The sequence below is a fragment of the Carassius gibelio genome, chromosome A21 (genome assembly GCF_023724105.1).
Source record: "Carassius gibelio isolate Cgi1373 ecotype wild population from Czech Republic chromosome A21, carGib1.2-hapl.c, whole genome shotgun sequence".
Lineage (NCBI taxonomy): Eukaryota > Metazoa > Chordata > Actinopteri > Cypriniformes > Cyprinidae > Carassius > Carassius gibelio.
Window position 1 is genome coordinate 10,490,564 of NC_068391.1, and position 24,986 is coordinate 10,515,549.

Genomic DNA, 24,986 nt, shown 5'->3' on the forward strand with positions numbered 1-24,986 from the left:
GTGAGTTACACACTCTTGCGCAATCAATGAGGTTTCTGGCTTGTTATCCCCACAACGGGACTCCTGTAAAAGGATTACATCCATTAATTAAGATTAATTAAACTCAAAGAGCGCCCTTTCAGATCATCAACAGACTACTTAGCCAAGAGGGTGGAACAATGTCACCATATTAACCAGCTTTGCCACTTGACCCATGGTATGAAACTCCATGCTGTCATTGACAAAAGCATTAGTTTTTTTCTGCCTTCTTTGTAATTTTTCCCTAACACAAATCAACTGAATGTATTATTGAGTGTTATGGTCACGAACCTAATAATTACCACAGTGCTGTTACTGTTAGCTCACCTCTGCTCTCACAGGAGAACAGAACAGGATGTTCAGTCACAAGTCATTCAATAGTGATCGTTTAGGCATAGCAAGCGGTAAATATTTGGCCTGCTGAGCACACGTCCGGCTCATGAGGTGTCTGACAGAAGCTGGCACTGAAAGAGTAAAGACAGCGAGAGCAGGAGGTCGAGGGTGTAAGGTGTCAGGAGGAGAGTGGATTGTGGCTGAAAACAAGCCCTGGGATGGAGAATGTTAGCAAAAAAAATTGGCACTGAATCGGAGGTTTGGCGCAGTGGTGATTCAAACATGCTTGTGACAGATCTTTGCACAGCAAGTCCAAATGGCAATATCTGAAGGCAGTGTAATAAAACTATGATTTCTGCAGCTTGCAAAGAGTTAAAAGTGAAGCATGTCATTTCTGTGCCTCTATGGCTGGGCAATATGGCTAAAAGCATTATCACTATATTTTTTCCCCCTCATATAATTTGAATATTCATAACAATATTCATTTTATACCATTAAAAGGGTAGGAAATGCATAAGTGGAATTCAGTTCTTTCACCGAAATGAATACTATTTGTATGTTAGACTTTTGAGAATAAATATAATTTAGTGGTAAACTCCACAAAGTAAGTTACCATTAAATTTGGGGCCCCCAAAAATCTGTTATTTTTTTCTATACCATAATTTTTGTATTTTTAATTAAGATTAATTAAACTCAAAGAGCGCCCTTTCAGATGATCAACAGACTACTTAGCAAAGTAGTCTACAAAAAAAAAAAAATGTGTATTTATTTTTTTATTATTTATTTATAATTTATAATTATAATTTAATGACAATTAATCATCAAAAATTACATCTAATGAAATTTACTTTTAATTTTCGAAAATATAAAACGTTTACAACAAAACATTGCATTTTTACTAATTGTTAAATAGGGTGCTACGCAACATAATTTGTAAACAAATTAAAACACAGATGACATCCATCTTGGTTGATGATATTCCTTATTTTTCAAAACAAACAGCAACATTTTGTTATTGGGACAGTGTTGACAGTTTTTGGAAAATTCAATCTTCAGATGACTTACACAAACTAGGATAGGAGAGGAGAAGTCAAACGAAAGTCTTCTTGTTAAAGTACAAAATCCAGTCTTTTCAATAGGAACCCTGGAATATAGTATAAGGGTTAAACATCTGCCCCAAACAGATTTTGCATGGATTCAAGTTTTTGGTGCAGACCACATTGACCTTTAACCTCATAATGTTAACAAGAAGACATGATTAGTTTTGCACAATATCCAAGGAGTTAACGGATTAAGGTTAAGAGAGGAACTCCGTTATTAACTGAGAATGTTCACAATGTTTCTTCACTAAAATCCCTTCGCTACCCTCCACACTCTTCTATTAATAATTAGCACATAGCTTAGCATCCATTCCTGCATGTCTGCAGGTCTTTAGATTTCTGGAGGTTTAACTTCATTTGGGATTATTTGTGGTTCAGTGTACGGGAACAGGGGTCAGGGACGGTGGCAGGGCTGGGAGGGGGCAGGAGAGAGACCATCATTCTACCGTCTGGTAGGTAATACCACAGATGGGCCCCCCACAGTGAGTCACAAGACCCTTTACAGTTCAGTTCAGCAAGGGTTAAAGCTGTCATTCGCTGCACAATATTCACCAAAAAAAATAATTTGGTTTCTTCACGTTTAATCTTAATAAAGAAATGTGAAAAAGGAACACGTAACACTTAAATTACTTATTAAAAACATAATATACTTTAGATTCATTTGCAACGCATCAACACATTATGTTACTCAGCACATGAAAATAAAAAACGTTTCTTTATTGAACAATAATTAAAACTTAATGATTTAAAACGTACTCTAAAACAAAACTTTTAAGTTGGCATTAATACAAAGTACTTAAGTGTGTAAAGAAAACCATAGAAGTGTACTCTCTTTAATTAATAGTATCCAGAACTTTTTCAAATTTAAATATACTTTTTCAAATTTAAATATACTTTTTCAAATTTAAATATACTTCTAATTTGAAGTACAATACAAGTGCATATTAGGGTAGCTGGATCATACTGTAAATACACTTCTAGAATTTGGTGTTTTTTTGTGTAAACATACAAGCTCTTTCAAGCTATTTCTTGAGCTATTTCTCTCAATGATCCTCAACAAACATCTTCTGAAATCTGTTGTTCCCTCTTCTGTGGTCCTCTTCTTTAAGTGCTGTGACCGTAATTCAGCTGCCTTTTAGCGACTCGCTTTAACCCCACTGGACTTAAGACCTTTCACAGGTGAGCCCAGACTTGAACCGTATCCTTTGAAGGTGCTCTCATTCATGTGTACCTAGCAGATTTAAGATTGCTTGACACTGGCGGAGAAATTCACAGCTCAGAGGTGATCCCAGAGTAAAGGAGGATTAAATGAGTTCACACTCGCTCGGAGCAGGTTCAGGGGTGGCAGGCATCTTTAAACCAGATTAAAGGGATCAGATGTTTTTCTTAGACGGACTGTTATGGGTCTCAGATTGTCGTATATTGCCGTACTCATTCAACACTCTTGGTGGGTATTTGATAAAAGGAGCTGGGTGGGGAATAAAGCACCACAATGCATTCTGGTAAATGTTACAGCTGGCCCTCGCTGCCGGCTGACACCTGATAACAATATTGGAGAGCAGGAAGGCAGTTTGTCTGTGTTGAACTGGAACAGGCTTCTGGTTTTTGCAACCTATGAGTCTTAATTACTGTGAAACTCAAATACAGTCTGTGGGACAATGGGAGGAACTGGAGAAACGTCCTTGAAAAGGGCAAAGGCTCAACGATTGTTTGATGTAACATGCTTGTCATAGTAGAGGTCACTAGATGAGAGAAAGACCACCGCAAGAGGTTTGTTCTGGCAAATGAATGGAGAAGGGTAGGTCAAGTGTCAGAGGTTATCTTCTGTTGTGAATGCTGTTGTTTAAATGGACAGATTTTTATTAAGGGGTTGTAGTGTCCACAACTGCAGAGAAGAGCAGCTGTTTCTGGGTGGTCTCTAGCTCTTGATAAAGGTTTCAAAATGTGGTTTCACAGAGATGCCAGAGAATAACCATTTTAAGTTCCCCAAAGAACCTTTCATTGAACCATTTTTTTCCTTAGTGTGAAGAACATTTGAATAACCTAAAGAACCTTTTGGCAACATAAAGAACATTTAGTGCAAAGGGGTCATATGGTCCTTTTTTAAATATTATTTTTTGTATTTGGTGTAACAAAATGTGTTGACATGCTTTAATGTTAAAAAAACACATTCTTTTTCAAATACTGTACATTATTGTAGGTCCTTTATGCCCCGCCTCTCTCAAACATGTAATTTTCTACAAAGTATCTCCTTTCAACAAACGCAGTATGCTCTGATTGGCCAGTTGACCCAGTGCATTGTGATTGGCCGAACACCCCGAGCACATGTTGGAAATGTAATGTCCCTTTCCATAATCACAAGGTTCATCTTTCAAAATAAATGTAAAGACAGTTAATAATGTCCTTAGTTTTACTATCAGTTCAAGCTTGAAAGGGGAACAGAATGGTGTGACAGACACAGTGATGAAGCTCATATGTGTTTACAGTACACAAGTCACAGACGATTAAGACACCTGACTCCACTGTGTGACTCTCTCTCTCTCTCTCTCTCTCACACACACAGACACACACACACAGACACAGACACACAGACACACGTTGGTATATGTGGTTTATGGGGACTCTCCATAGGCGTAATTATTTTTATTCTGTACAAACTGTATATTCTATGGCTCTACCCCAACCCTACACCTAACCCTAACCCTCACAGGAAAATGTATGCATTTAAATGTATGCATCAAAAAAACTAATTCTGAATTATTTATAAGCCTTTTGAATTACGGGGACACTGAAAATGTCCTCATAAACCACCTCCTCATAGAGCATCAAAGTACCGCCCACAGCCCGAGAGAGCTCTGGTGCCGGAAGTAAATTTCCCATTAATTTCTCCCATTGACTTTCAGAAAAATCCATGTCTAAAGAGTTTTAGAGCATGTGTGAGGATAACCAGCTACGGCTGAACTCATAAGCATATGACGTATCATTTTGAGTGAAAAAGTTAAGAGAAAATCCCAAATAAGTCAAAGGTACAAGACTGTGTACATATTTTCATTTCGAGCGCAGGTACTAATCATCCCATAAACCACCGCGCCTCATTAAATTCGACTGGAGCCACAACCGCGAACGAGCCTTTTGAGCGATTTCCAAATCTGATGACGGCATGGATGACGGCCGCCCGCACTAACTTTTTATCCTCCAGTGAATTTTCTCATGGCAGCCATGGAGATCATGATTGCACTTATAAGTCTACTGTACAAAAACGCAACACAGGTTTTTATTTTATTTTTTCATTAATGATCTTCAGTCTTCGCGGGGTTTAACCAGATGGTTACACAAGCTCCACCAATCAGATGCATCACTTTGGGATTGTGGGATTGTTCAGGATTGTGGGTAATGAAGTACTTAGCCAAGACATCGCGAATAAAAGGCATTTATATCAAAACAAGGTTAGTGCCCCATGATCCTTTTATGCGTTTATATGAGCATATACTATCGCTTAGTACAGCCGTAGCTGGTTTTAAGTCTACCATGTGTGGTTACGTTTTTATGGCTTATACCCCAAATGTCAATGCAGAAATTGCATTGAATTTTTACTTCCGGCACCAGATTGTGGACTGTGATGCTCTATTGTAATACCGGTGTCATACCCATGTCATTATACAAATTTGTGTCCTCATTAACCACATAACCAAGCTCTCAAACACACACACAAAACGCAGTCACATGCGACACACAAAACTCAGTGCAAAAACAAAGCATTTGAACAGTCAATAGCAAATACTTAAACTAATAACAAAGATACTTACAGTAGCTGATTCAGAAGTGCCAGATTGTCATAGCACAGTCATAGCATAGTCATAATCTTTGCAACTTTGAACTTGCAAAAGCTGCGCAAATCCACGGTCATTTTCAGCGTTTATTTGCGCATCTTCTCAGTTAACAACGGCTCTGTGTAGTAACAGCTGCTCTATGTGAAATCACGCACCTGATGTAATTTACTGCTGATTAGAGAACCGGCTTTACTGACGAGATGCTCATTAACGATCGGCCGATCGTGATCGGCGCACCCCTAGTAAAAAGGTACGATTTAAAGAGCCTGTCCTCCAACAAAAAAACGACCAGATAGGTTGTTTGTGCAAACATTTATTACGACCTATATTTACGTTTTAAAGTTAAGCGCCCTCTAGCGGGCGTAAAAATAATGACAGTATCGCGTTGCATCTGTCGTCATGAATTGACGTATAGCGTCATTACCAATCAAAATGCATGTTTATTTAAATGCAATTTGTGAGCGTTTTACACCGATCTCACAGTATTTCCTACTGTAGGTGGCTTATTCATTCGAATGACCACACCTAACCCCACCTCTAAACCTAACCCTCACAGAAATCTTGCTAAATTATGATTTATTGAGCATATAGATTTTCGTGCAGGTCTGTTCCATGGAATTGAACCCATGATAGCATGATTACATATCAAGGTATAACACAATAATCTACTAACTACAGAACTACAGAGCTACACGAAACGCAAACCAGAGAGCAAATAAAAGAGTACAAAACATTAATATGAAAAGACCTTTTGCCGATAGGGGCGCAATTGTAGTATACGCTCTGATGGGTCGTATTTCAGGGATTTGGACAAACGACCTATACAAGCGTATTGGTTGGAGGACAGGTTGGATTTAAAAGCATGATATGTACTTTAATTCAAATTCAATTAAAAGTATTTAAAAGGAATTCAGTTCCAAATTGTCCACAAAACGGTGACTCACAACCTATTTGCTATTCACAGTCCAAAGTATATAAATATGTTATCCAGAAGAAAAAACAGTAAAGAGAGGATACCATCCTTCTTTTTCAGATTGAATACCTAATGGCGACACTGTTTCCAAGCTGAAAAAATATGGTCTTGAGTGTAAGGACAAATGGCTAATGAACAAACACATTAAGCTATAGATAGGTTATCTTTGATGAATTAGAATAAAAATAAATGCCATGAGGAAAGGAAACACATAGTGCTTAGTATTTGCATTTTTATATATTTGTCTTTTAGTAGTTAACATGTCATCTTGAGAACCAGCTGGAGGCCAATTAATAGAACTATATTTGGTTACATATTTGTACACAACACCTAGTATCTGTGACTGTGAAATAATAAAGTGCAGTAACACTCTCCAGTCTGCGACTCTCGAAAATGGAGCACTGAACATTTAATAACAGCCTACCATTGAGAGAACGATTTCATGACCACTGTGATGTACTAGTGGAAAATTATGTCATAAAAGATGGATATCTGAGAAGCAGAGAGAGTCACAAAATGGCAATTTTTCCAAAGGAAATATTCTCTCTGGAAGAAAATGCCTTGGTCACAATGACAAATCACAGCCTTTTAAAGTGTCCATCTTTTATAGAAGAAATGTATAATGTCATAATTCACCTTCATGCATGCATTTTAGTTGCATCGTCCCCCAGTTCTCCTTTTTAACCTTGGTCCATCTTTGACTTCTCCCTTCTTCCGATCTCAAACTAGCTCCCATTTCCACTATTTTTTTTCTTTTTCACGCAGAATTGCCCCCTTTCATCCACTCTGTAACCCCTCTTTTTATTCTTTGATGGAGAGCGATACAGGAGGCACAGGTATCTCTCAAGAGAACAAGCTTTCTATCATAAGCCTGGGAAGAGTCTGTTGCCATGGGGACGATGTCAATGGCTTGGAAAGGGGCTGTGGCAAACAAAACCATTCAACTAGACTAATTTAACCAATCAGAGGCACTCATGGAGCAGGGAGGGGGGTGGTAGGTAATACTGCTCCATAGAGAATCTATTCAAACAGTGCAGTGAGAGAGTGACCTCTTCACCCGTGGTAGTTCGACTGCTCGTATAATGAATGACTTTGTTATTTTCAGTGAGCTAACCTCACTTTCCATGGAATTATCCAGTAACCTGGACATAACATACCTGAAGGAAGAAAAGTCTCTCTATTCTGTCTATCCTATAATAAAGAGCATGTTCGTGTCATTTCCTATCACTGAGGTAACTAATTAATGGCATTGTTCAGAAGAACAGGCTTCAGTGCTGATTATTGCAGTGGATCTCATACTGACAACTTGTTAAGGACATCAATTGGTTCACAAGCTGATTGGCTGATAAAAATGGACGTACAATTAAACTAAAGAAAAAGCACCATCATACAATTAATCAACTCATAGATATTAATTAAATGATTTTAACGTGTAGTTTATGCTCACCCATGCTGGATTTATTTGATTAAAAAATATTTTTAAAACAGAAATATTGTGAAATATTATTACGATTTAAGGATTGTAGTGATTAACAATTTAAAATTGATAATTTTCCCTCATTTTCACAAGTAAAAACACACACACAGAAATTATGCAGTGTTATAAAAATAGTAAATATATCTAATATTAATATAAATAATTTTTATTCCATTGCATCCCTATAGTAAACCTGAGGCTATGTCAAAATAAAAGGTATAAATGGAGGATCATTTGTACATTACTTAAAATAAGGTAATGATTTTGACACTTGTTTTCCACTGATTCAAGGTGCAAAGGGATCCAATGCATGAAAAAGTTTGAGAACCACTGCTTTACTATACCCATTTTTCTCCTGACCTTCTTTGTCTTGGATTAAATAGGCAAGTTTTGTGAGCTGACTTTGGACATTGACTCTTTATGGAACTTTTGACAACTGTAATTACTGGCTTATCCCACCACCAGCTGATTGGTCATGATGACAGACTCAACAATGGCTATGTTATTCCCACTGCTCTGCTTGATCTTTGTCAACCATCTCCCCCATCTCCTCTCACACAGATCGACAGAACAGCAGTACAAACACAAGAATCAACACGTCCATAATCCATCCCACTTTAGGGCTATCCTAGGTAAGTCTGCAGAGGAAGTTTAGCCCCCATCCACAGGAAGCTTTCAGCCACAGGCTTTCCCACAAAATATGCATGAGGTTTAGTGCACGAAGGGCTCTTTGGGGATGAAGTAGGTTAACCAAAGAAAAGGAAAAGTGGGCGTGAGGAATACATAGAGGAGACCCCCACAGGGAATATTTCTGCAGCTGAAGCAACCATTCACACCGAAGACCTAAACATTCACATCTCCAACCAACACAAAATGAATCTGAGGCCAACATATAAAACAAAGAATCATGTCACAGAAAAAAAGGTGCTTTATTTCAAAACAAATGTATCCCAAAAGTTGATTTTACAAAATAATGCTCAGTATCATCTATACATTGCAAATACATTTCTTCTTTGCCATTTTTTTTATTATTATTGTATTTTCTTTCCTTTTTTTTTTACTGTAGCACTTTCTGAAAACAAAAAAAGTGGAAAAGGTGTTTTGAAGAAGTGTATGTGTGATCCTTTCATCAAATTGTGTGTAATGGTGGGTTTTCTAGTGCGTTCCACCGTCGAATCACAGGCTTCCTATTGGAAAGTTAAATTCAAACAAACTTAAAAAAAAACAAAAAAAAAAACACTGTTCTCCTAAATGCCAGCATATCTACATAATCTTGTTTTCACTGAATTTTTCACTTCTGCATTGTCCAAACCTGTACATTTTAAGTTTACTTTATCATAACTCGTTAATGTGCACCGTGACTCAAGTGTCACACGTCATTTAAGGCGAGCAAAACAATTAGTTATTGTCTGAAAACCTGCAAAAAGCAAATCATACAACTGGCACACAAAACAAGGTGGTGAACAAAGGACAGTACAAAATTATGTTCTCAGGACCAGACCTGACCATTTTATGCCTCAAATCTACTCACAAACTTCTTCTGAAAATGATCCTCACTCGTTCGTGCTTCTGCATGCATATTAGAATGCTTACAGTGCACATCTTCAGTTTAAGGCACTACAATATCATTTCCAGTATCACAAAAACCAACCATACACATCTGCTAGCTTCTAAAGATCCAGCCAACACAAGTTTACTGACCAATAACGAGTGAGTGAGGCTATCGTCTTAGACGTTAAATTATGTGTGTGAATGTGAGAGATCTGACACTTGAAGTCTGAACACTATTGCACAGGCAATGAGCCGATTCATCAAAACACAGTCAGTTAACACCAGCTGATTTGATTTACATATTACAAACAGACACAGAAACACAAGATGCAGGCACAGGACTCCATTTGTGACGTAATACACAGTCGCTGAATGCAGTCGGAGGTTGTTAACACTGGGCAGTGATGGTCTGACGAAGACAAGCCAGACAGCTACATCAATACAGGACAAGCTTTCATGTTGAACATGGGCAGTAGTTTTTAAATGTACATTGTCCATCCATCTTCTGCAGTCAGACTCACACGACGGCAAAAATTTTTGATGGCACAAACAAAAGAAATCCAGAGCTAATACTGTGACGCAGGGTATCCAAATGGAAGCTGAATTGATACAGCCACCCCATTTTGGCAATCATTGTGTCTGGCTTTTGCCCATCGAGCTTTATCAAATCCAGCACGGTCCTCCCTGTCTAGCTCCTCCCTACAGCAACTCTGAATGCCAGTAGAGAAGAAATAAATGTTGCCATGGAAACCGCCAGGCTGTTGACAGGAGCTAATTTCTGGTTCCATCAGAGTGACAACACTGAAAGTTGACGTGACTCACTGAAACTCATCGCTCACGACAGGGCTGATCTGAAACACTTATCGACAGGTTATTTCAATTCAAATTGCATTTGTTCAAACTGCTTAAACAAATCACACAGCCCACCTTCACTGTGCAAGGAAAAGGAGACTGGCTATTGATTTGGCAAAGGCAACCAAACTTAAATCACCCCTGAAATCAAACCTGAACTGATTTATTGGTGAAACTCAAAGCAGATGTCTTGTTGCCTGACCAATCTGAGAAACGAAGACTAATATTACACCCTCTCTTGGTCCCAAAACATCAATTACACCTGCTAGCTATGAACAGCTACTAATGATTAGACTAATGTACAAAAACAAATTGGCAGGTGTAAACTACTAGAAAAGGTGCATTTCCTATTAATTTTCTCTACACAACTCCTATCATCTCAGTCTCATTTTGCAGTCTGAAGCACTTCGTAAGTGTCCACGTAGTCTTTTCCTGCTCGTTCTTTTCAGACATACCACTCCCTCCGGGAGATCATTGAGCCATCCGTGTGCGACACATAGTCGTTGTCGTAACAGTCCTCCGGCAGGTAGGGGGAGCCATTGCTCATGACTTGCGGAGCGGCGTATCTGTGGGGCTCTGGCTGCAGCGAGCTCCTCTGGATATGATGGGCTGGACTAAAGTTTTGCGGATGGTCGGGGTGATGGTTGCTGTGGTAGCTACGTTCATGGTTGTAATGGTTAAGGTTGTTGATTTGACCACCTGCTTCCCTCAGAGCTCTGCTGCGACCGTTGGGTGATCGCTCTCGGTCGAAATCACCCCACTCTTCTCGATCCTTATCTGGGTAGATGGTGCCGTTATCCTGGTTCGATTTGAGCTTGGTGTCAGGGCTTCCTTTGCTGTAGACTTGCTGCAGCTCATGGGGCTGGGGAGCCTTCTGCATATCCGAGGGGCCGTGATACTGCTTTGTGTAGTAGTCGCCGCGGAACGTCCGCCGTTGACGCTGGTAATAAACTCCGCCTAGAACAAGCAGCAACAGCAAGAAGAGGGCTCCGCCTACTGCCCCACCGACAATCGTGCCTAAGCTCCCCTCCGGCAGAGGCGCCAGGGTTGGAGATGTGATGAGGGCTCGCTGCTTTTTGCCAGGCACGGTGGCAGAGATGTCGGCGGTTAGGAGGCGCACAGGGGTGGTGGGGGGCATGGTGGTGGTTGAGGGAGGATCTAATGGAGGGAAGGAAGGAGAGGGAGGGGCCAAGAGGAAGGGATGGACAGACAAAGAAAAGTAGATAATGTCAATGCCAGCTACATCAGTATATCATTAATAGTCCTATGAATCTGCTACCAAAATTGTAATATCATCTAGCATGACATATAGCATGAATAAAAGAACTATCCTCTGTTACTGTGGATGCAATAGCTTCAGGTTTTGGTTAAGGTTTTTTATTGAAAGAATGCGACTTTAAACCTTCGGACAGCTTTAAAACCTGAAACTGTTGTCCAGAGCAAAGACGACTTAAAACATGGAAGAGAAAGGAGAGTTGGGATCTTCATGATAAGGGATTCATGAGGAGCTACATACTAACATCTCCAGCTAACACTGAAGTACAGTATTCTGCAACAATGAAGCCTAATGAGCAACATTTGTGTTAGCTGAGAGAGGGAGTACGAATGACCACATAGCTGAGTGATGAGAACAAACTAAAATGGAAGGAAGGGGTCAGGGAAAGGGTACGTGCTACTGGGGGAAGGGGACAGACATCGAGAATACTGCTAGCGTGGCTTGACTGGTGCTAGGACAGAAGACTATGTTAACGCCATTACCATGAATTGATTGCTTGATTGTGTTAGGTAGCAGCATGTAGCGTTTCATCGTATTCTGGGGCATGCATCTGGACTATGCAAGTAGCGTTCTCAGAGACTGGAAGCTGAAAGTCAAACTATCCCATTACGAAGTGTCCTGTTCCCAGCGCAATGAGAGCTATTTGGCTGGCTGTGAAGTGTGTGCATGCATTGAGTGCAGAACGTGTGTGTTCACTCTCAGGAGTCAGGGCTGCAAGCTCTTCAGGGTTACGCGGTTCAAGTGCTCCAGCGCAAGTGGGGAATAATTTGCTCATCCACGTTGGAATGAGTAATAAACGTACCATACATAAAGCATTCTTGAACGGTATTGTTCCCGCAAGGTTAAAGTTAATTTGGATGCATTTGTGAGTCTGGTGAGTGAACGTATATGCATGTAGGAAAGAGCAGCTTTGTAGTTCAGGAAAAATAATCTCCTGTTCATTGTTTTGGCAACATTTTTGATACAAAAATTACCCAAATCCTTTTCACACTCCCATGATATTCCTGGCACAAATATTTGTTGCATATGTATATAAAACCATAAGGGACAGCTCACCCAAAAATCAAAGGGTGGATAATGATTTACATTTTGGACAAATAAAGTTATTTTATGGCTTCAGGAGACTTGAAAACTAAAAGACCTGCACAAACATTCTTCAAATATCTTTGATCTACTGAAGAAAGAAAATCATATGGGTTTGAAACAACATTATGATGAGTAAATAAATGACAATTTAATTTTTTTGTGTGAACTATCCCCCTTAAACAATAGGGGCATGGATAATGTCAATTTATTTAAATTTATTCAATTTTGCCAACCAAGTTGTTTCAATCAATAATTTTTTCAATCAATAAACAGCAGAGCTTCCTGCCTCTGCAAGTCAGTGTCCAGAAGGGAAGAGAATAGGACATAAAGAGAGGACACAGCATCTCTTCTATATGCCTCCACCAAATCTAAATTGATCACAATTTAAGTACAGTATGTGGTACCCCATTCCTGTTTCATTCACTCTTTGTGGGTTTTTATTTGGGTGGTGATTGGTGACCACACAGGTAACGGCAGGGTGTTTAACATGCAGGACAGGTTCTGCCCACCCATACTCATGCACAAAGTTCAGCAACTAACAGCAGCACACACTTTCACGCCCAGAGTTACTCTATAAATACACAAACAGTAGCAGTGGGCATTATAGTAGAAACATCACGACTCAAATGAAGATAAAAGGCAGACAACTTTGACATAAAAATACCACACGCCCATGATGCACAGAAACACGCAGCTTCGTGCACAAAGAAGCCGAATCTTTCTCAAGGGGAGAGTGTAAAAAAATAATTTAAAAAGAAAATACATAATTAATGGCGGCTGAAAAGAGCTGGTGAATGTTTTATGAATCTAGGACATCTCTCAGTCAAGGTTGCTTCCGCTCTATTCTCCCCTTGTATAACAGCGTGACAGTCTCAGATGTAAGTGCACACGAGGGAGGGAGAAAGAGCAACAGATAAAGGGGGGGGGGGGGGGGGCAACAGTAACTATCACAGAAACAAATTAAACAGCAGTATTCAATGTTTAATGCGACGCAAAAATGATGGGTGATAAACATCACTGAATGTGACAGAGAACATCTATCTAAGAGGTCAATTAGATAACTCAAGAAACCCTAATGAACAGACAAAGGCTTCTGGCTCAGGAAAATTAATATAAGCTTGTGTGCTTCATAAAAATGGATCTGGACACATGCAACTCGTGATGAGAAAGGTGGGATCAAAAGAAGAAACCATCAGGAAGATCTGTGGGGCTCATAGGAATAGTTCACTCAATAATCAAATTTAATAAAAACAAAAATTTAAATAAAAAAAAAAAAAACACTACATTCCCAGTCTGAGAAGTCAAATTTGTTTCAGATTTTTGTCAACATTTCAACACACCAACACAGTGTGTGTTTGAATGTTAAAACAAATTTGATTTGTATAGTTTTGATGTTATCTCTTACCATTATTTCTTCAGCTTCACATGGGAAATGAACTGGTAGACTTTGGTAAGATGAGTGTCATGTTTTAAGTGTCTTACTCACCCTGAACATGTATTCTAATGTCTCGAATGTGCAGTCCGATGTCATTTGCCACCTCACACCTGTAAACCCCAGAATCGTTCTTCTGCAAGGGTCTCATAAACACCAAAGAGTTATTCACCACCTTCACTCCGTCCGGCATCTCTCCGTCCAACCTAAAATAAGAAACACACCTTTACCAAACTTTTCAAATAGCAAGATATGGAAAATGTCAGCAGCAGGAGAAATCTAGAACCAGTCGAAGAATTGACTGAAAACACGTTTCTCATGATTTTAAAGTCGATTTACGATCTTAAAGACCAACTAAATTGAATGGTTAATTACAGAAAATTCTTAAATTGAGATTTGTAGACAAAAAGAAGTGAAATGTTTTTGTGAAAAGGACACGCTGGAGCTGATACTGAAAGAAACAAAGCTAACAAGTTCCTTTTGGTTTGCTCATAATTCCCTTACAGTGTCATTTTATAGTTAAAAATACTTAATTATTTTCCACAAAGAATGGTGTGTCCAAACGTTTAACATTTATAATGCTTAAGGCAGATATTACTACGATTAATAAATGTTTAAGCTCATATGATTGATGTGCAATCTTCTAAATGAGTGAACAATAGATTGGAGGCAGAAAACTAATTTGCTTTGTATTTGTACTGTATTTGGTTTGGGCATCCACCGGCTCATTTGCATTGAATCCGGACAGTTTGAAAGCAACTGCTGGTGCTGTGAATCATATAGATAATCTGCTGTTTGAGAGGAGTTCTGGAAACAGGCAATAAAACTCTTGATCCCATTCCAGACATGGTGCGCTCTGGCTCTTGTGAATGTAGGGGTTACCCACCTGATCCATCTGAAGTGCTGGGCAGGCGGGTTGGCCTTGGCTCGACACTTAAGTTGCACATTCTCCCTGCCCACATACCAGTCGCCGTCATAGCCCAGCACCAGGATGTCTGGAGCAACTGCACACACACACAATGCACAAAGGGATCATTCAGAGTAGTTTAAGAAAGGTAAGGCTAGGCTATGCCTTGTTTAAAGGCCTATGAAATGACATTATGAGTGCAGTTTTCTGGTCCTGTGTTGACGCATTTCCTATTGAAATAGAAAGTCTGGGCAGGACATATCCATTTTTAAAGACCTAAAACGCTTAAGTTACGTCACAGCCATAAATCACCAGCTGTCATGCTTAGGGGGCGGGACAGTCTCATGCTAGAGAGCATCTGATTGGATAAAAACCAGTGCAGTGCACAATAAGTGTTCATATTTTTGGTCCATTCTCCCAAAAACAATATAAATGTGTACAGGTACATCTGTATACACACACACGCCATCTTATGTAAATATATAATTATTATATATAAAATATGTATTTTTTTATTTGGTATTTAAACAACTGTACTGTATAAATTATTATTATAATTTAATTTGGTTAATTTTTATGTAAGGTAACATACATGGACTAAAGGTCAAAACTAAAAGAACATTTTGTTTGAAAACGTGACATTAACTTAAAACTATGCTATCAAGCTGTGAAAAAGTTGCAGTTGAGAAAAAAAAAAGAAATACCAAGTTTGTCTTTAGATTTAAAGTCACAATTTTGATATTGCCTCCCATTTGAGACCATATTGATCATAAATGTGACTTTGTATCTAACAAAGTGACTACACATTGCTCTATACATGTAGATATAAAGAAACTTCTAGATATAAAGAAACAATTATGAGAAATGAAGTGGCAATTTTAAGTTTGCAAGTCGAAATTACCTTAGTTTTTGCTGAGGCAGTAGCAATCTATAACACAACAACATTATTATTACTAACTGATCATTAAGAAACAAAATGCATCATTAGGACTGTGTGTCTGACCAGCAGTTTAAGACCACTTACAAAAGACAATGGACAATGTATTGATTTATGCCTTCAGAAAAAGCTCTTTAAAATTCTTTAAGGGAGTGTGCTGAATTAAAAAGTCGTGTAGACCCACTGAGATGAAAAAAGACAGATGGAAAATGAAAGAAAGAAGCTTCCTTGACGGTAGCTCCCATCGAGCACAGAAGCATCATCTCATGACTGATGTGACCTCTCCCTCCCTATACTGTACCTGCTACTTCCTGTGCCTTCCCCCTCACTGCTACATCTAGATTTCATAGAGCAGACATTTGCGCTCACTTACTCGCCACCACCGCAGATACACACTTACACGCCAACCTTCACTGCTCAATGGTGATTAGTAGAAATCGGTGTTCAGAAATCGTTAAACAACACTAATAAATCATTTGTCTGAAGCATCAATACCTATATTCAATAAGTCCATGTAACCTTAAGGGTCATGTCTTAGCAAAAGGGATTTTAGCTCCATCGTGCACAAGACCGCATCAAGACATCATGTCATGTGGATAGTTACCGTATTGCGGTGATATGGAAAACAGATGTGAGATCTGGACATAAATCTGATTGCTTTGACGTGGTATAGAGAAAACACAAAATATAAGTTACTGTGAAATCTTCATGGAGAAGCTACTTTGGGTTTGTTGTGCTAGATTAAGTAAAACAGGTTTTCAGGCCTTTGGAAGTTAACGGGTTTAGTGGCCCCTTGGCAGATAAGCACTTGCATGGTTTAAAATCTAATTTTCAAATAAAAAAAAGAAAAGAAAAAAGATTTAAACGATGCAAGCCAAAAAAAAAAGGACATGCTTCTCAGGCGGATCATCAAAACAGATTTGACCAGAGTCTGATTCAAAATATCCCAATTCAATATGATTCTGATTCAACCTGTTTGTTGTTCGTTGTGGATGCATTTCAGTTCAATTTTCACAACTTTAAACACAATTTCTTGTGTAAAAGTACTCTTAAAAAACTAGCAAACTTTTTTAAAATGACTAACTCCTTAGAATGAGTACAGAAAAACTTATATTGAACCCACTTATATATTTTACAAAATATGTAAATTAGCTGTTAATTTCTATGCATACAATATAATACAAACCATTTATTGTACAAACTTTATTGAAAACATTTCCACAAGCTTCTTTCAAAATAGTTAAACAGGAAAAAGTGAACACAGTGAGGAACGAAACAGTTACACAGTGTGCTCTAAAAACTGTTCTGTAATCTTTTTTTATTTTACTCTATGCCCTATTTCTATAGAAAAAATAAAATGTGAATCCTGCATAAACAGCATCAGACTATTATATATTTATTAAATAAATAAATAAAAAACCTTATGAGATACTCACACTGTACGTTGATGATATAGGGTATCCTGAAGTCGCTCTGTAGTGCGGAGTGTTTGACCACACATGTTATCGTGTGACCCTGGGCGTGACGGGAGGGCTTCCAGGAGTAGTGCACCTGGGTCGTAGTGGTGCCGTTGGCATCGTCCTGCATGTGGGCATCAGATGTGCCATACAGATTAGTCTCCCAGGAGATGTTGGCAGGGGGCCGAGCCCTCTCAGCAATACAGGTGGCCACTGTGGTTTCATTGCCGCCATCGATCAGAGCAGAAGATCCGGCTGAGACATATACCTTTGGCTCCACTAAGACAGGGAGAGACATTTTTGAGTTATATACACACCACATCACTCGCGTTTAATTCTGAGCTTCAATGTGAGGAAACACACTCGCACTATTACTAGAAAAACGTTATCAAGATAACGAACCGAGCTAAAGGAAATCCATTCAGACAAGAGTACAAGGTTAAATAAAAGCTAATCCCCTCAATATTAAGAATCTCTCTGGTACCACAGCCAGTGAATTCATGAACTGATAAGTATGACTGAGAGAATAATTACATTTTCGCTGAAAACAAATAAGACTTATCGGACTTAAAAAAATAAAAAATAAAATAAAATAAAAAAAACTCTGTTACAGTGACTACCCACTGAGGGCAGCCTCACTTTCTCATCAGAGAACACTAAGTGCTTTTCCAGAGATGAAATTATTTGTTTTAATGGCTTATCCAGTTTATATGGCACCGGGGCGGGGCTTGGGTGTGTGTGAGCCGTTATGAATCTAGCAGTGTTCAGGCCTGGAAAACTGAGCTTTGCCTCTACAGCAGCTGACAGAAACTTCACATGCGGGGTGCTTCCCCCTTCCACTGCCACCAACGGTGGGAGACCAATGGGAACACTGTCCCAGGCTCCTGTGACAAGAGAGGTGCACTAAATCAAGAAGGGCCTATATATATATATATATATATATATATATATATATATATATATATATATATATATATATATATATATATATATATATATATATATATATATATATATATATATATATATATACACACACACACACACACACACACACACACACACACACACACACACACACAACCGTTCAAACGTTAGTGGTTCAGTACATTTTTTTGAGCCTACATTTATTTGATCAAAATACAAAACAGTAGTATTGTGAAATATTAATTAATTCTTATTTTATATAATATGATATTATTACAATTTACAATGATTGTTTCTATTATACAATATTTTTACTGTAATATATTAATGTGATGGCAAAGCTGAATTTCAGCATCATTACTCCAGTCTTCAGTGTTACACGATCCTTCAGAAATCATTGATTCTAATGATTTGATTTGGTGCTCAATAAATATTTCTTATTATTATCCTCACTGTAGAAAACAGCTGTGACACTTAATATGTTTGTGGAAACCAAGACGCATTCTTTTCAGGATTCTCTGAAATTGAAATAGAAATCTTTATAATACTTTCAAAATCTTTAACTTAGATCAACCACACACACACACACACACACTTGAACGGCAGTGCATCATGATAATTTCTGCATATCATTTCCTAAAATTGTATTAATGAAGCAGTAGGTCATCACAACCATGATGCATCTCACTTTGCTGTCAAACATTAGTGAAACATGTATTAATTAATACTTTATAAAAAAAGAATTCATACTTCCCCTTCCCCTTAATAAAGTAATGAAAAATTTAAGTTAGTTCTGAGAAAACCTAAGGCATCATTTAGCGTCACAATGTACATCATATTTGGTGATGTTGGCAATACCCATGCTGATAATAAACATTCATTTGTAGAAGTCAAAGGATGTGTACCAAATAAAACCAATTGATTAGCCCGTTTCTCCCTCTCTCTTTCTCTCTCAACCCATCTTGAGAAGTATTATCATTGGCAGTTGACCTTCAGAGACAACAGGAACAGCTGTGGTTGTCGTCGCTTCAATCATCCACTGTTGTGCAGTGAGTGACATGTCATGAGTTCCTGTTTGCATGTGTGTGTGGCAACTCTCGTGTGTCATTTTAAACCACAAATTCAACAGGACCTCGCAATGACATCCTTGACCCTTAAGTGTAGTGGATCCCAAAAGCAGCGGTCATCATTCCCACACTCATCCACTCCCCTCTCCGTCACACACACACACACACACACACCCTGAACATTCCTCCTGATCTAATTATAGCTCTGGCGCGTGTTCCCCCTCCCTCGTTCCTGCGCTCTCACTTCACCATCCAGGCCCCCTCCATCTCTCCTTTTATTAAAGCGCTCAGTCCCTGTTCATATCTGCTCTCCTTCATGTTACATTTTTTTTTTCACAGCTCATTTTATCTATGACATCATCTTTTTCAATTTATCTCTTTCTGAGTTTTATGAACCTTCACTCAACTTGTCAGCAAAGCCTGATGTGTCTGTGTGTGTGTGCGCATTATATATAAATATGCACGAGAAAAGTGCTAATATATATATATATATATATATATATATATATATAGTATATACACACACTTGCTATATATGTTATACTAGTACCGTAGTAGTAGTAATAATAATAATAATAATAATAATAATAATTAATATAATTGCTACAACATATACATTATACAGTATTTATTCAAATATTATATTAGTAAATTACATTTTAAATCAAGGAATATTAAATAAACATGTAAATATACATTTATATTTAATATTTATCATTATATTACAACTAACAGGCTAAATATGTACGATACGCAAAAAATAAAAACAAATTGAAACTTTTTTTGGCTATGATTTTTTATTTATTTTGCATTTAAATAATTATATTACTGTATAAATTATACATCGTTGTAGCAATACTACAATAAGTCTTCTTGAAGCCGCCAATGACACTTCCAGGCTGTTCACAGTATAACCTTCATCTTGAGTTCACAGAGGAAACAGTGACTCTCCTCATGCCTCCATGGAGCGATACATAATTGATATACCTAACATAAAGCACTGTGCTTTAAACTTCTCTTGTACAACCAGATAACAGGAGCACACCGCTTCGTTTGGTTGTATCTGTGTTTAGCAGAGCAGATGCCTCTGGGGGTTTGGTGGAGGAAGAGAGTTTAAACATAACCATGTTCTCTAAAAGAGCTGGACTGTCTCCCAAAACAATGCTTTCATTCCTGCCCTGAAGTTGCTCTTAATGTTTTTCCACCCTCTCACACACACACACACACACACACACACTGCATACTTGCCTACTTACACAAATAAGCAGCGCCTTTTTCAGCAGCTGTGATGTGGATCCATTCGCACGCCTTCCTTTGTTTTTCAACCGCACACATGCAAAAGGTTTGTCACGGCACTTTCCCATCAATACACAAGCACCATGAGTGCATAATCTAAATTAATCAGACTGCAAAAAAACACACGCCATCTTTTATTACCTATGACGCTGACAGTGGTGGAGGCCTGAGTGTTACCCAGCGGAAAGGTGGCAACCTTGCAGGTGTATATGCCGATGTCAGCGAAACCCACGTCTTCCAGGACGATGGTGGCGTCGTGCATAGAGGGTGAACGGAAGGACAGCCGTCGCTCATATTCGGGTGGGATGGAGATACCAAACATGGGGTTATACACAGCCAGAGTCACCCATCCACTGGGCAGCTTCCTCTCCCATGAGCTCTGTGTCAGGCTGAGGTTCGTGTCCACCTGAACCCTGCAGCTGAGGGTGACGTTCTTTCCCAACACAGCGTTCACCTTTGGGGGGACGACCACCTGACTGCCATACACCAGCCCTGGGAGAGAGAAATGCACACATCGTTAGCCAGGACACTCGAGCAGCTGCAGAAAAGTGCTGTTGAGGTCTTGAACCATCTCTATTGACAAATCCGTTTTTATCCTGTTCAAGCTCCGATCAATCAGACGCCAAGGTCTCTTAGTGCAGCTCCTAATTCCAAACGAGAAAAGTCAATTCCCTTTAGCTAAGACGTCTGAGGAAGAGACCGATACCACACTGGTTAGCTGGTGTAATTTGTTGAGGTGTAAAAGGAGCAAATTAAATGTTTTATTATGCTGGAGGGAGGCTTAAATTAACCCTAACATTTGACTTGCTGCAAAAACACTTCTAAAATAAGGTCAGGAACAATGCAGTAAGGGTACAACTGGAGAAAAACAAAAAACTAAATAGTCAATAAATCATTTAAAAAAAAAACATGGAAAATGTATTTTTTTATACTAAAGGAATACTTTTTTCACACTATTTTCATTTCACCGTTTCATAAGTCTAACCTTAATGGGGAGGTCTAATGCTACTTAATGCTTTCTGACTTATTTGTACTGAATTCTAATGCTAATCATGGCTAAAGTTTAAAAATAACTAGTTGAAGATTTGATTGAGTATTTCTGTGACAAATACACTCCTTTGTGTTTGTTTGTATAAGAATTCAGAATTCTGAAAAAAAAATAAAAACATGAGATTGGCATAAACTGTGTGTGTATTAGGTCCCCTTTAAGTTAACAACTGATGTGTTGGTGTCTGGATTTGAAGCGAGCAATGGCTCTTTTGGATGTTAACTTTTTATTCTCACTGAGGAAAGAGTAAAAAAAACTAAACAAAAAAAAGACTTTACATTTATCTGAAAAGTCTAAAAATGGGTCAGGATCAATGGAGTCATAGCAAAAAAAAAAAAAAAAAAAAACTCTTTCAGGCTGATATGATGGTGCACAGACCAATAGCTGAGTGGCAAAAGTGCCCGTCTGCACAGCCATTAGGCTCTCAGGGCTTTAAAATAGGAACAACATGAGCATTCACTACAAAAACTCGGACTGTTCTCCTCCCTACCTCCTCCTCTTCCTTTCCGCTAGTCTACCTTCCATCGCTCAGCCCGTCATCTTTTTTTCCTCTTTCCATTTGCAGAAACAAAAGCTTAATTATGTTTGAAAGAGGGCGTGTGTGCGTGCGAAATGAGTGCATGAGCGGAGCGTGCGGATGAGATGGAGAGACGAGACCGAGGGAGAGACGAGTGCTAAAAGATGCCAAAGAAACAACGAAGGCCACATGAGGACAACCTGTGTGTCTTATTACACCCAGACAGCTGTGCCTGCCCGCACCATCTGAATCCACGTAACACACACACACGAACACAAAACGCAATCGCATGTGGCCTCTCTCATGTGGTGACGGAGGCAAATCAATGTGTTCTGTGGGGAGATGATGGAATTCAGATCATCTGGTAGGATCTTCTCTGGATTCCCACATCAACAGCACATCAATCATCTGCAGGAGTGCACAGCGGTGCCACAAACAAGATCGCACTATACATTTAGATACAATGTGCTCCTATTCTGCAAAGTTCAGAAGGTCAGACAGCATGATTTTTTAAATTCATTCAATTTCTTGAAAGGGATAGTAACCCAAAAATAAACAGTCTGTCTTTATTTACTCACTCTTATGCGGTTGCAAACCTGTTACTTTCTTTAGTGGGACGCAAATGAAAAGATTTTGAAAGAAGATTTGTTTTGTGTGTTTACTGTCCATACAACTAAAGTTAATGGAGTCCAAAATATTAAATCGAAAGTTTCTTATATCAAAACACTTGAGTAATCACTAGAGATAAAAAGTTACAACCGTTTTCTTGACATAAGATTGTTTTCGGTGAAATTTACCAAAAGGAAGCAAGTTTATGATTAAAAAAAAAAACAAATATCTGCAAATGGGTTAGAAAAATCTATCAATGTTATCAGTGTGTCGACAAAACCACCCTACAATGATAAAAATCCACCCACTGCTTACTTTTTAATCCCCATTAAATTAAACCAGTCTCATTAGGTTTACCATTTTGATTCACTTCGCACTGTAAAGTTACAATGTTTAGGACCCGCCCACAGCTATTGACTGACAGTCCTGTATTAACGTAGTTCCCGCCCTCAGCGAGTTGTGTTTGGTTGTGCGCTTTCCTCCATTTTCTCTGCGCTTGAGCAGTTGTAACAGCAACAATGTCTCTTAAATCACAGTGTTTGGGTGCAAGACTGATCGTCAAAAGTCTTAATTTGTCTAACATCTAAGCCATTGAGGATGCAGTGGATTACTTTTATTTTTGAAAGTAATACGCCTCAAAATGTTCCTAAATGCATTTATGTCTGTGGAAATGATTTCACCACAGACTGCTTTGTGAACGAGGGGCAATCCAAGACAGGCTTTGCTCTAAAGTTGTTAATCAAGGATGGATCTGTATTAATTTTCCGTGATCCTCAAGAAATAGGTGTTACACTTTTAATTTTTGAGTAAATCGTCATTTCAGAAAATGTTCCTGTTAGCCAGTTCCACAACAAATGAGGCTAAAGGCTTAAAGACAAAATCTACTTTTAGCCTTGTTTATATACTGTATAACCACACATTTGTAAAGAACAGTGTTAAAGGCGATTGCCTTGGAAAAACTGTGTGTTATCTGTAAAGACAAGACATTAAGGCCCACACGGAGACGTGTTTCTGTGAATACGCACAAATTTTTTATCGGATAGGCGTTTAGTCCACACGCATCCGGCGTTTTCGTAAGGTGAAACCGCTATTTTTTGAAACCGGGTCCCAAAGTGGATAAATTTGAAAACGCCGTCTTTGCATTTTCGTCTGGTCGGCTAATCCGTATATTTTCAGAAACGATGACGTCATCAGCCCACGTCTCCCCCCTAGTCAGACACCTCTACGTCACGTAACAGCAACAAAAACATGAACAAACACTGAACGATTGTCTTTTTATTAAATAACATTAACACAGATTAATAAATGTATTATTCCATGTTCGATTGTGTACCACGCGCAAGGTTTATGAGCATAGTCCAAGTCTTCTTCTCTGTTTTTAGTGTATCTCTGTGTCAGAATTACAGCGTCACATACTGGTCTGGCATGTATACTACATTTTGCGGTTTCGTGTGGACGCGGATATTTCTTGAGACGAGGAAAAAAAAGATCGGATTGGGGTAAGCTCCTTCTCCGTGTGGACGGGCCTAATAAACACTAAATGCAGCATAACGTTACATTCTTGGGTTCTGTAGGCATCCTCACATTTGCCACATGTACGAGAAGCAATAATTGAACATGACACGACAGTGTCCCTCACATAATCGTGTCGTTGTAGTGTTTAGCTAATGTTTTAACTGTATTTGTGGATGTGTCATTTCTTTGAAGCGCATAGCTAACGTTATCAAAGTATGTGAGTATGTGTGTCACTCATCCGTCTTTGCAGAGTTTTCACAACCCATTTGCAAGTACATTAATATATTAAATAACCATTCAGAGACATCCTGGTTCATTCTCATAGGCGTTTCTTCTTCTGAAGTCTCTCAAACATGTATCTCGCTCTTATTCATGTTGCACCAAATTATGTGACCATAGACCCCTAAACTCAATCTTTAACCTAACTAACTTCACAGAACTCAGTCTAACAGCAGCTGTTTACCGATGTAGATATGCAAAGCAGAAATATATACACCACGCCCTCTTCTGAAGAGGGGGTGGGAATATGCAGCTCATTTACATTTAAAGTGATATGACACCAAAACTGCGCTCTTTTAGACATGCCCCAAAAATGTTATTTTCAACATGGGGTATTTTGAGCTGTAACTTCACAGACACATTCTGGGGACACCCAGGACCAATATTACATCTTGTAAAAAGAGGAATACTAGGTGCCCTTTAATGCTACTATACGTGTATTTAAGGCATTCTGCTCTGATTTAAAACCTTAAAGGCCTTAAATTTGTGGAAGGGTGAA

General features: G+C 38.7%; 1 protein-coding gene across 2 annotated transcripts in view; it reads right to left on the reverse strand.

Moving 5' to 3' along the window:
• Positions 1–24,986, reverse strand: part of LOC127942199 (nectin-3-like protein) — a 62,345-nt gene that overhangs the window by 12,323 nt on the left and 25,036 nt on the right. Inside the window, exons 2-6 of one of the 2 annotated variants that reach the window (XM_052537860.1) lie at positions 20,661–21,011; positions 17,209–17,508; positions 14,815–14,932; positions 13,983–14,134; positions 8,642–11,292 (exon numbers count right to left, since the gene is read on the reverse strand). In XM_052537860.1, coding sequence (XP_052393820.1) covers positions 10,580–11,292; positions 13,983–14,134; positions 14,815–14,932; positions 17,209–17,508; positions 20,661–21,011 — 1,634 coding nt within the window. In that variant the 3' untranslated portion in view covers positions 8,642–10,579. Of the gene's footprint in view, positions 1–8,641; positions 11,293–13,982; positions 14,135–14,814; positions 14,933–17,208; positions 17,509–20,660; positions 21,012–24,986 lie in introns of those variants that run through there. The other variant, XM_052537861.1, reaches the window with a different exon arrangement.